Below are 13,547 nucleotides of genomic sequence, written 5' to 3' on the forward strand. Positions count from 1 at the left end.
GGTTTCATAGTACCTTGGAAAAGAGCATGGACAGATGGAATAAAGTTATAGGAAGGGGGCATCTCTGGACCTTTTTCAGTGTCTTTATAATTAATTTACTTATTTTTGGCCCCTGTCTCTTTCAGTGATCTTTCTTCCCTTCTCATTAGTCTGTTATTCCCTCATAGAAGGTGTGAGCTATGGTATGAGAATGCCATACTGCCGCTAAGGCAAGAATTGTTTATTGTGCAGTGAAATGTTAATTAGTGAGTAAGATGTCATTAATTGTAGGTGGAGTATGCAGCAACATGTTATGCATATCACACATGATCTCATGCCTGTGACCCCAAGGCATTCTGCTTCAGTCATTGCACCTTTGCGGTGACTAAGCATGACTCAGCAATGGTGTCAATCTCTAGTTTCCACTAGAGAGTTAGTGTGATCACTGCAGAAACACATGCCTTCCCATCAAAGAAGGAGGGCCTTCATTAGTGGTGGCTCATTTCAGAGAGTTTTCTGTGGAAACTACTTTATCCCTCCTCATCTAGACATCAAACATTTGTGTTGGATTTTAAATTGTGCATAACATCTTTTTTGTAGAAACATCCTTGCTGCTATGGTAGGACATCCTAGAATTTGAATGAGAGTTACCTTGTGTTATACGCTAACTACATGTTAAACAGAATTAACCAACACTGTTTGCAAGCCAACAGCTTTAGACAAAAAGTAGAGGTTCAGACATCTTAGAAAATATTCGAGATTACGTGTACATTTTGCAGCTGTTTTCTTCATGGTCTACTCTAAATTCACACATTTTACTGTAAAACACTGTGTTAATAATACCAGTGTAGTTCTATTTCAATGAATGCTTTTTGTTGTGGCTTATGAAAAGAAAGCAATATTTTAGTGCACCACGTTGCTCAGTCTTTGGAAAGAGGGAATCCTGTTCACATCTTCCCTTTTTCCTAAGGTTGTGCAATCTCAGGGTTGATGTTAGAAGTAAAGGAGAGGGGTGTGGAGTGCAGAGGTACACTCTCACCTGTACCAAATATTTTTATTGCAGGAAGGGTTTCTACAGTTTAGTTGGCATGTTTGTGGTATGATGTGTTAATAGTCAAGTTTGTAAAATGCAGTGAACCATGCTAACAGCTGGGATATATTCAAGTAAAAGTAAATCTTGCAGACTGTAGTACCAGCCACTGTGGAAATTCTTTGCTAGCCTTTATTGTCCATTGCATCCTTTGCTAGCCTTTATTGTCCATTGCATCCAGTTTTGTTCCGTTCTGCTAGATTTATAGAGGACAGGTGTAAATGCTGATGATCATTATTATGGTTGCTGCTGCAGTCACCTAAGCTGTACAGGTTATATGTTTTATAGGATGTAACAGCCGGCTAGCTTCCAGAATTTAAAGGCACATTTCATGGGTCCAAACAGTTAGCTTGAGCTCAGCTTACAAAAAGACAGGTTTGAACTACATGCCCTTCAGAGTTTTCCTACTGCCAAGAACAGCACTCCTTTCTGGCTTTTGAGTATTGACAGTCAGTTAATGTTGTTCCATTGCTGGGCATCTAAGTTCACTTCAGAGAAGCAACATCATTTTATTTTTTTTTCTTGTGGAATACTTGCTTTTTCTTAAAAAAAAAAAAAAAAAAAAAAAAAAAGTACTTTTAAGTTTGGAAAGTGCTCTGGTTGCCTATCTCATGACCTTTATGTACTTTTAAATCAAGGCAACTCTTGTCAGTCCTGGGAGAAAGGGCAGGGAATATGCTCCTGCTTAGCCAGAATGCTGTGGCCATCCTTGGGGAGTTGTTGCTGGCAGTACTGGGTCTCTTCGGAAATCCCTGTAAAAAAGACAGACAACTTAGGATGTTCTTCGTGTTTCACTGTTGCAGTTATCACATTAGGGTTATCTGCCTGCAGGTAGCCCTCAGTCGACCTGAATACCAGAGTCTTGGGATTTCTGTGTCGGATGCTGTCTCTTCTTCCATGACCTCAGGTTGTCAGGGGTATAAAACATGCAGCCAATGCCATTACATCAACTTTTCTTGCCGTGCAGTGTCCGAAACAGAAGCAGTTAGCAAGTGCCAGTTGGTCACCACCTGAAATTTTCTTTTTTTGAGTTTCAGACCTAAAGTCTTCTGAAAGAGAAGTACACCTTTGGGAATCCTTTTTTCTTGTTCTAACAGATGTCAGAAAAAGTTAATAATTGTCTTGCCCGTGGAAAGCAAATACCTCACAGGGATTTTCATTCTTAATGCGTCACCTATTTAGGCCCAGACCACGATGTTCCTCGTTGTCTGTTTTGTTGGGTGCCAAGGAGTTGCGCTCTCCTTTGGCCTTCGAAGTGGTGGAGAGGGTTTTCTCCCAGGGATTGCGACCCCAGCCCATCCCCTCTGATTTCACCCAGACACCCCTGGATTTGGCAAAGACTCCCTTCATCCTTTCTCAGTGACAGCCCGTGCCAGAGGAACCACAGATTATTTCCCCTGAGGAATCCCCTGCTGCTCACGAGCCCTCTTCTGAAAGTCCCACTGAAGAGGGTCACCCTAAGCACAAGTGCAAAAAGAGGTACTTGCGACTCACTACGGACACCGACTTAGATGAAGGAGAAGGTTCCCCCAGGTTACCTTCCAAAGTAGTCTCCTCCAGAGAAATCATGGAGATCCTCTGCCAGAGGCGAGGTTGGTCAGCCCCAAAACCTTCTGGGAATGAGTCAGTGTTCCTGGAGGCCTTTGGCATGGGCCCATCTACTTCCTGGGTGTCCCAGCCAGCGGACCCCTTGGTGGACCTTATCACCACGCGGGCATGGAAGGAGCCTGACACCGTAGAGCCCATCCCCAAATGCCCTGACAAAATTTTATCTCCCCCTTCCAACAGACAACCTTGGTCAAACGGAGCTCCAGTTGACGCTGTGTTGGTCGCAGCAGCTACAAAGAAGGAACTAGCACAGGATAGTTTCTCAGTCCACCCTCCAGACAAGGAGTCCAGGATGGTGGAAAGGTTTGGGAAGTGCATTTATTCCTCAGCGACCTTTTCAATCCGTGCGCTGAACTAAGAGACCTTGCATCGGAATTCGCTGAGTTGCCCCCAGAGCCTTTATCGCCTCAGGACAAGCACTTGTTCTCTGTGAAAATGTCTACTCTGAAGTCGGTCTCAAACATGTCTATGGGGCTCCTTTCCCATGCCACGGAAGGAGCAGCTAGGGCGGCCGTGTCAGGCATAGCCATGAGGCGTCATGCCTGGCTCAGGTTGTGTCAGTTCGTGGACCCTTTCAAGGTGTCATTTATTAAAGCTCCCTATGACGGTTCTTCCCTTTTCGGGAAGACAGTATGTGACGCACTTTTCCAGAGTGAAAAGGATTGGAAGACTTTGTCTACCATCGGGATCCGCTTCTCTAACCCTCAGCGGTCCTTCTGTAGGAATCAAAGAGGGCAAAAGAAGATGTGGTTCCGAAAATCTCAGTTTTCCTGGGATTCTCAGGATAACTATTCCCCCAGAGGCAGAGGGGGGACAGGATCGACACCGACCCAGAGGTAGAGGGGGTCCCAGGAATTTTGGTTCTAGGGAACCTTTTTCTGATAGACCCGGTCAGCAGCCCTGAGGGGGTTGCCCGGCTGTCCTACTCTGGAGGCAGTCGGGGGAAGATTGTCCTTGCACCCAGTGGCATCGGAGTCCATTACGACAGATCAATGGGTGTTACAGATTATATCCAGAGATTGCACTATCCCATTTTTTGCTCCTCCAAATATTCCAGAACACCTCCTGGATGTTCCACCCACTCACAGGGAGGCCGTAGCTCTAGAGGTTTCAAAGCTGCTTCTCAAACAAGCCATCAAACAGGTCCCCCCTGACCAGTCCGGATCAGGCATCTACTCAGGGTTCTTTTTAGTGCCAAAAAATACTGGGGACCTCAGGCCCATTCTAGACCTGTCAACTTTGAACCTGTCTGTAGCCATACAGAAATTCCGGATGGTCACCCTACAGTCCATTCTACTTTATCTCAGAGAGTGCGACTGGATGTGCTCGTTAGACCTCTAGGGTGCTTACTACCACATCAAGATCCAGAGAAGCTCCAGGAGGTTTCTGAGTTTCCGGCTGGGAGCCAGTCATTTTCAGTTCAGAGCCCTACCAGTCGGTCTCACCACAGCCCCCAGGGTGTTCACCAAGGTAATTGCAGTTGTAGTGGCTCACCTGAGGCTTCAGGGTATTCAGATATTTCCTTATCTGGACGACTGGCTGTTCGCTGCACCCAACAAGCATCACCTTTGTCTGGCCCGAGATTACTTCATTCGGTTGGCAGATCTATTGGGAATTGCAGTCAGTGTTCAGAAATCCCAATTGCAACCAGTACAAGCTCTAGACTTCATTGGGACATGGCTAGACACCTTGCAGATGAAGGTATTCTTAACTCCAGACAGGATCTTACACCTCAGCTGCCACATAACTCAAATAGCGAACTTCAAGTCTCCAAAGGCGAGCGAGGTTTTCCGGGCACTGGGCTCCATGGCTGCCTCCATATCGATTCTCCCTTGTGCGCGCCTTCATATGTGGGTTCTTCAATGGACTCTAGCTGTTCAGTGGTCTTGGCTAGACCTGCCCATGGATTTTCTGATCAGGATCAGCCACGTCTGCAAGACATCCCTTCTTTGGTGTTTAAATTCACCGGAGATATTAGGACGCCTCTTCATGTCATCTCCAGTCCAAGCCACAGTGACCACGGACGCCTCCAAACTCTGGTGTGGGGGACACTGTTTGGGAAGGACAATCCAGGGCAAGTGGTCCCAGTCAGAGACCAAGTTGCACATAAATGTTCTAGAGATGAGGGCAGTGCACTTAGCTTTGGAAGCCTTTCACACTGTCCTTCCTCTCGGATTGATTGCAATTCAGTCAGACAACATGTCTGTTGTCTGGTATATCAACAGCAGGGGGAACCACATCCTATCCTCTGTTGCGAGGCCATAAGAGTGTGTGAGTAGGTGATCTCCACTGATTGTTTCTGATAGCAACGCACATCCCGTGGCGCTCCAACATTTTAGAGGACAGATTCCATCAGTCTGTTCTGATGTCGTATGAGTGGTCTCTGAAACAGTCAGCGGAGGAGATATTCCTTGCATGGGGTCAGCCTTGCTGCGATCTCTTTGCATCTCCTTCCAACGCGAAGTGCAGTGAGTTCTTCACTCTGATTCCCTCACCAGGGGAAGCCCCCAGAGACGCTCTAGTCCATGCTTGGCCCCCCAGACTTTTGTATGCTTACCCACCATTGCCACTCATTCCAAAGTTTCTTCAGAAAGCTTGCTGACTGCGGTGCAAAGTTATCCTCATTGTCCCATTCTGGCCTCGTCAGGTTTGGTTGCCATTCCTTTGATCTCCTCTCTTAGCTCCTCCATGGGTTCTGGATCCCTGCCCGGATCTAATCTCCCATCCTTCGGGTGCCCGTCCACCTGACCTGGGCAGCCTCAAGCTGACAGCTTGGTTGCTCCAGTTCCGTTGATTGCCAGGACTCCTGGTCTTTCATCCCCGGTAAAATCCATTCTGGTGGCTTCTCTTCAAGATTCCACTAGGAAACTTTATCGCAGTAAATGGAAGCGTTTTTCCGTTTGGGCCTCACAGAGAAACCTAGATCCCTTTACAGCCCCTGTTCCAGTGGTGATGGATTTCTTGTTTGGCATTTTTCAGCAAGGAGCTAGCTCCTCCACAGTGAAAGTACAATTGGCAGCCATTTCTAACTTTCATGTGGATGAAGACAACATTGTCTTAGCCTCTTCTAGGCTGTGTAAGGCCTTTCTTAAAGGCACTTTTCTGTTGTGCCCTCCTGTCAAGGATTCAGTGCCCCCTTGGGACTTTACCTTTGTCCTACAGGCATCGATGGCTTCTCCATTCGAACCTGCAGAATCGGTGGATTTAACATTTTTATCCTGGAAGACAGCTTTCCTAGTTGCCATTACATCTGCTAGGAGGGTTTCTGAGCTTCAAGCTCTGTCTGCCGTGCCTCCTTATTTGGTCTTCCATAAGGATAGGGTCTCTCTCTGTACTAATCCTTCCTTCTTACCCAAAGTGGCATCTGAAGCAAACATAAACCAGTCCATTAATCTGCCTGTTCTTTTTCGTAATTTCCAAAACAAGGGTGAATACAAACTTCATTTGATAGATGTTCATAGACAACTTCACTTCTATCTTCATAGAACAAAATCAATCCGCAAGACTGACCAGTTGTTTGTTTCCTTTTCCAAATCCTTTCTGGGAAAGGCTATTTCCAAGGTTTATTTGGCTAGATGGATCACTCTTTACATTTCGCATGTCTACAAAGCAAAAGATTCATCTCCTCCTGGTATTGTTTATGCTCACTCTACCAGGTCCATGGCGACTTCTGCTGCTTTTTGGTCTAGGGTTCCTTTGGACAACATTTGTGCAGTAGCGACTTGGGCCAATTCACATACCTTCATTTCCATTACAAAGTAGATCTGATTTCTAGGGGTAGAGCATCCTTTGGCTTTGCGGTGCTCAGGAATATCCTTCCATAAGGGCCTCCCAGGATTGGAGTAGCTGGGGACTCTGTCCCACAGGTTGCAGATAAAATTTAAGTTAACTACTTCAGATAAAGAAGTTATGTACTCACCATAACGGTCTGAGTAGTTATACTTCATTTTTCTGCAACCTTCCCTCCCTCCGTCCCCTGGACCTTGTCCTGTCTGTACAGGTTTGGTTCATTGGGCTGAGTTGCTTATGGATTTAGTTGCAGCAAACTCGATCTGAAGGGAAGGTAGGAGATGGTAGTGCATTATGGGTAGGGGGAGGAGCTCAGAGCTTTGAGCAGATGCTAGAAAAAAAGTTGCATGCTCAGATCCGATATGGATCCGAATACCCACAGGTTGCAGAAAAATGAAGTAGAACTACTCAGATGAAATGTTATGGTGAGTACTTAACTTCTTTCTTTTTTTTTTTTTTAAGGCATGTATGAAAGAAACACTAAGGCTAGATCTATATTTGATAAAAATAGAAAAGAATAAAAAAACAATGAACAAAAAATTAGGAATAGTCAGATATACTTTGTGTAAAGTGCAGTAAACCTAGTAATCAGCTATTACTAAACAAATTCAAAATCTGTGCATTGTCAATACAGAGGATAACATCATGTTTTAGCTTTACACAGTGTAAATATAGTTTGGATGGTTTGTTCATTCATCTCGTTACAAAAAAAGTGGCGTGTGCATATTTGCCACTTGCGGTACAACACCTATTAGTAGTAAGCATAATGTACTCAATGCATGGCCTTCTCTGCAAAAGGAATCCTTAGTGAGCATTATTCAGAAATAAAAAAATAAAGGTTGAAACTAATTCTTCAACTAAAGCTATACTGACTATGAACAGAACATGAATTTAGATTTGTGTTTTTGTGTATGAAAAAAAATCGATTTGATACTGGGAGGAGTTTTTAGTATCTGTTGTCCTTTTCATTCTTCCTCATTGATGGGTCTGTGATCCAACCCTCTGATGTGACTTTGCCACATTTTCAAAACTTTGGATCCTAGTCTCGAGCTCCTCTGTTTTCCCATAATGCACTCACCATCCATAACTCCTCAGATCTCATTTGCTGCTGTTGTGATGAGATGGAGGATCTCAGGTCTTGAGCTGTTTTAAGCTTTGTTTACTTAAATTTATCTGTTTTCTTTTTTTTCTGTCAAGTTGCTTTTCAGTTATCTTTTGACTCTTCTTTCCTCCCTCAGTAGCCGCTAGCAGCTAGTAACATTATTCTGTTTCTATTTATGTTTAGGCTCATCTGGCTTTTGGCAGTCTTGTGGGGGTGCTAAGTTTTTACTGTTAAGAATTTTTACTTTCACCGTCCTCCCTTTTCACTTTATATGTTCGGACATTTCTGTGCTTTGCTAGCAAATCAGGTTTCAGGCTTCTTGGCACATTTTTGTCGTTATGACTTTTTTGTCTTTCAGGAATATGTTGCTACTGTAAACTTGGTGCCATCTTTTCTGTAAGTGGTGATTTCTTGCTCTGAGAAGTTGCCAGAGGTTTTTTGTCCCTTTGCTGTTGTATTGAAGGGATTGAGACAACTTTACCATTTCTGATTTTTACTGCTTCTGTCCGGCCTTAATCCCCCATTTAAAAAAAAAAGGAAACTGGAATTCTGAGAAGATCCTAAATCTAATGAGTTTTGATCATTGTGTCAGGAGTCAAAGGTTCCAGATGTTTTATAGTTCAGTCCATCCTGCTTTGTATGTGTAAAGTCAGTTGAATGTACTATTTGCACCTCCAGGATGCATATTACCCCATCAAAATAGATAGACATTCCAGGAGTGAGAGCCAGTCACTGCCAATTCATATCACCACTTCTTACTCACAACAGTCCCAAAGGTGTTTCTTAATGCTGGGTGGTTGTGGCAGCTCACAATGAGAATATAAGGATTTCAGCTGTTTCTTGTGCGAGTCCTCTCATGGACATTTGCTGTCCAATGGTCTGTTCTTTACTAGCCTCTTTCTGTTCTTTCAAACTGCAGCTTTGCAACAGTCATCTTAAATGGTGGATTCTTTCATAACTTCCTGTTCCTTAGCAAGTCATTCATTCTTCCTCCCGTCATGCCCACTGTGACCATGGATGCTTCCCAACTAGGATGGACGGGGGCATTTCAAGGGAATGTTGGTCCAAGGCCCATAGAATTACATGGAGACCAAGTTGCTTATCTGTTTTCTGGAGATGAGAGCAGTCCTTTTAACGTTGCAAGCCTTTTAGGACCTTCTCCCTTTAGGAACTATTGCAATTCATAGCAACAGCATGTCAGTGGTCTAGTATATCAACAAAGAAGGAGGAACCTGTTCATATCGACTATGCAGTAAGGCCATGAGGGTCTGAGAATGGGCTGTATCTTCTGACCACTTTCTACTTGTGAGACTCCTACCAGAGAAATCCAATGTTCTTGAGGACAAACTCAGCAGGTCTATCCTGACCCCTCACAAGTGGTCCCTTAATTAGTAGTGAATCTGATTTTTAGCCATTGGGGCCTACCTTGCTGCAACCTCTTTGCCTCCCCAGAATAAGTGCAGCAAGTACTTCACTGTGTTTCTTCCTCCGAGTGAATCCCTGAGGGATGCTCTGGTTCATGATTGGCTGTCTGCCTCCTGTATGATTTTCCTCATCTTCCATGGATTTTGAAGTTCCTGCATAAAGCCAGATGGCTGAATAGTTCAGTTATCCTTATTGACCCCTGCTGACCTTATTAGTTATTGTTTCCCTTTTTGTGGTCTCAACCGAAATATCCTCCATGGATTTTGGAGCCCAGACAGGACTTCCTGTCTCACCCATCAGAGAGTCAACATCCTAATCTCCACACACTCAAATTTGACAACTTGGTTTCTCCAGTTCCAGTAATTGCACAAACGTCCAGGCTTGCTTTTCCTGTTCATGACATAGTTTTAGCTTCCTAAAACCTTCTACTAAAATTGGAAGATATCCATATGGTCTTTGAATGGAGTATTGGGTCCTTTTTCAGATCCTGTTTCTACCATCTTTCCTTTCCTTCCCAGGTGTTTATGAAAAGGTAAGTTTCTTCTATTACACTTCAGTTAGCAACTGTATAGATTTTACACTCTGGAAACAAATGCCTTCCTGCGATGACTTCCAGATTATGTAAAGTTTTTCTTGAAAGCAATGGACCTCCCATGAAAGACCCCTCTTTTTCAGATGTCATGGTTATATTTCAGAGACTGACACAGAAACCTATAAACAGCGAGCAATTGTGTATTAAATTTCTTTAAAGGAAAACCTCCTTTTTGGCAGCTGTTGCATCAACAGAATGATTTTTGGAGCTTCACATTTTGTTTACCAAGCTTCCTTGCATTAATTTCCATAAAGATAGGGTTTCCCTCTGGACTAACCACTCTTTTTTATGATGAAAGTAGCCACAGAGGTGAACATTAATCAACCCATACAATTGCCATTTATAGTTCCCAATTTTTCTGGTTACTACGAACACATTACACCTCTTGATGATCATATACAGTTACATTTCTACTTCACAGGATCATACAGTACAGAAAGTCTGTCCAGCTGTTTGTCCTTTTTATATTAACCGCTTAGTTCAAGCAGTCTCCAAAATTACACTGGTTAAATAGATTACTCACTTTTATCACTGATTTATTCCCAAAATGGTTTGCAGTTGCCTCAGCCTAGAGTCCATTCTACCAGACCTATGGCTATTGCATCTGTTGTTCTCCCAGAGTTTCCATTGAGGATATTGGTGCTGTAACCACTTGCTCAAGTCTTGTAACTTTGTGGCACATTACAAGTTGGGCATTTTCTCCAGAAGCAGAGCTCCTTTTGGTCTGATAGTGCTCCAGCATATATTTCTGGAAGTCCTCCCAAGAAATGTGTTACTGGGGACTCTGACCCATCAGTGAGGAAGAATGAAAAGAACATCAGCAGCTTTAAGAGTTGTGTACTTAGCATCTGTGTTGTCCATTTTCATTCTTACTAAGACTCCCTCCCAGCCATCCCTTGGCTTTGTGATTCCTAGAAGGATCTTGAATGATACAGGAACTTTCACGTTCCTTATTTGAGCCTTAATTTTTTCCATATCTGCCCTCTCTTTATAAGTCAGTAGGCAGCAAACTTGATCTGCGGAGTTAGGGGTGGCATGCATTATAGGAAGAGGGAGGAACTCGAGACTAGTATCTATCCAAAGTCTTGGAAATGAGGCCAGGTCAGATCTGAGACCAGTCAGTGAGGAAGAATGAAATTGGGCAGCCCAGATGCTTAAATTATGGTAAAATACATAGCTCCTAATTATTGTATGTGTTCAGTGTTATTTTTGAGTGTTTTTTGTGGAAGTGTTGGTCAGAGTTTGGTAATGTGCTTGGTGAAGTTTGAGTTGGTTATTTTTGAATGATGATGTGGTTTATTAGGAATTGCTGTGGCCGAATGTTTTGCAGCAGAATGTTGTGCGCGCATGTTAAGTTCAGCGGAACAGAACAGGAATAAACGTATTTGTCGTTTAATAGAAGTCTCCATAGTGAGTGAATAGGACTGTTTTTTGTTTGTTCACATTTTGAATAAAATTATTTTCATGGAGGTGATTTGTCTGTGATCAGGATTGATTGCGGTCCCAGGCAGATGGACCATTTAAGTCCTTGCGTTCACCCATACTTGTTCAATACCCAACTACCCTTTTTTATTTTTGGTTTCTTCATGCATGGTTGCTTTGGATATGATTGCTCAGTAGATGTAGTTATTTTTTGACTGTTCCTTTTCTGCTTTTAAAAGTGTATACCAAGACTGTAGCTTGTTAAAGATTGCAGGACATATTTTTTCTTGTTTGGTCTTTCAACTTGAGGTACCTGCTTCATAATGCAAGGGATGTTGGGGGATTAGCTCACCTAGACAGTAAAAGGGAACTTGACCTCATTCAGAAGTACAGTATTTGTTATTTTAGTCAATTTTTTGTATTAGCCCTGAACTTTTTCCCTCATTTATTTCTGTTTAGCAAAGTTGTTTACTTCAAGGATTAATTTCAAGAGCAGTGGAGATTGTAAATAGCAACACTTAAATTCATTCCCCAATATCATAGTAAAACCAAGGCCATAACTGGTTTAAAAAAAAGCTGAGAGTGGCTAGTATTAACAGTAGGAGAACTTAAACTTTGTGTACCAGTTAACTATACATCATTTGATGGCACCTGTTAACATTCATTTCAGTGCTTTTGCACAGCAGGCAAGGACACTGGACAGGGTAGTGTGTACTCCTTTTCAAACAAGACTTAGGAGAACTTCCAAAAGTATAAGGGTATGTATACAGCTTTCTGTCTTACAGGTTAAGATGCAGCTCATACCAGGTTAATTTCCTTTGTGACAGTATCCTATTGTAGGCAGTCTTCACTAAACATCTCTTGGCTGGTTTGCTTTTGGGGTCTCAGTGCCATGCCCTTCATGTTCCTTACCAAATTGAAGTGTGACACAGTACCATATGAAGTTTGGAGTCTAGCTGTATCTTATCTACTGGTTAATTTTTATCTCAAATAAAGCACACTTGTAGAATTATACCAGAGTCATCTGATTGGTCTCCTGTCATGTTAAGTTATGTAGTTACTGTCTTTATATTTCCAGATATCGAAGGAAGACCAACAGGCATTAATTAGCCTGGCTTCATCTTTGGCTTGGCTGTTTCCACACTGCTGTCTCTGACATCGCATCAGTCCAAGGAAAGGCTACAGAGGTTTATTAGAGAACCTTCATGCAATTCTGATAACCATATGCCATACTGAATGGCTACCCATTTGTTCTCTGTGCATCTCCTTGGTGCACTACAAGATAATGTTTTTTCATGCATCTGCTTTGTCCATATCATCCTTGATGGTCCACTCCTAGTATGTGGCTTATTTTCTTATACTCTCCAGTAAAGGCATTTTAATGCTTAATTACAGCCTTCACAAGCACCTCTCACTATTTTTTCAGAGTGCTATTAGTTTTGATAGAACTCTTAACTTTTTTCTTTTAAGTAGGAATATAGCGTACTCGTCATTCAAAGGAGCTTTCAGTTGCCTTCTAAACTTTTGTGCACAACATTTAACATTAATTGTCATAGGTGGGTAATATGTCTTAAATAACTAGACTGCAGTTATGTTAATAAGTGGTGAAACATCTTTGATTCTTTTAAGTTGGAGGTCATATGGTTGCAGATTCGGCTGAGAAATGATTTAATTCTGCTGATTATAGTTGGAGGATACATTTTGCTTACTTGTTGAATAAACTATTTTTTGTTTCTAGCTGGATGTGGTGAATGCTAACTTTGTCTCTTTCTACAGTATATCATGGAACTGACATTTAATCAGGCTGCAAAGGGTGTGAACAAAGAAATAACCGTGAACATTGATGATACTTGTCAGCGTTGTGATGGAAAGGGAAATGAGCCTGGAACTAAAGTTCAGCACTGTCACTATTGCAATGGAACTGGCATGGTGAGAACCTTTGGTTACAGTGAAACATTTTTCATTTTACTAATTTCTTTTAATGAAAAGATTAAATTAAAGGAAAATTATCACTGTGTACATTCTTTGCTAATGGTATCATAACATTGTGTGGTGAACCCAAAGTAGAGTACTAAGGAAGGGTCATTTCAGTTCTAAGCTGTGCAGTTTTGTTAGCTCAGGGCTTGATTACTGTCACATTGCCTAATGTTGCAGCAAATAACCCCTTTTTGTGCTACTAATGGTGTGGAATAGTTTGGAGACCTCTGATTGCTGGATGTACTGGGCTAGCAAAATTAAAAAGACCACACATTTGTTACACACTACCTTTGCTGCCTGTCAGCCATCAGCCTGCTTCTGATCATGTGGCCTATTCATTCCCCATTACTGAGCCAAGAGTTGATAGTGACCATCCTTTAGACAGCCATTAGGGGTGACTCAGGTTTTGTTTGTCCAACACTTCTCCTGTGGATCCCTAACTTCAGAGCTGAATGGAGGATGTGCAGTTTGCTGTCTGCACTGTCATTCTTTGTCTGCAAGGGGCATTTGTCTGTAAGTAGGCCCCCGCAAGCACCAAAAGTGATTAGCCCAATCTACAGTGG

The 13,547-nt window shown here is 42.6% G+C and overlaps 1 protein-coding gene across 2 annotated transcripts in view; it reads left to right on the forward strand.

Moving 5' to 3' along the window:
- The window catches only part of DNAJA3 (DnaJ heat shock protein family (Hsp40) member A3), a 911,667-nt gene that overhangs the window by 266,192 nt on the left and 631,928 nt on the right, over nucleotides 1-13,547 (forward strand). For both annotated transcript variants that reach the window (XM_044089330.1, XM_044089331.1), the window contains exon 5: nucleotides 12,784-12,936. In XM_044089330.1, the coding sequence (XP_043945265.1) occupies nucleotides 12,784-12,936 (153 nt within the window). The remainder of the gene's footprint in view (nucleotides 1-12,783; nucleotides 12,937-13,547) is intronic.

The sequence above is a fragment of the Protopterus annectens genome, chromosome 12.part0 (assembly GCF_019279795.1).
Source record: "Protopterus annectens isolate FY-2018-M chromosome 12.part0, PAN1.0, whole genome shotgun sequence".
In the NCBI taxonomy this organism is placed as follows: Eukaryota; Metazoa; Chordata; order Ceratodontiformes; family Protopteridae; genus Protopterus; species Protopterus annectens.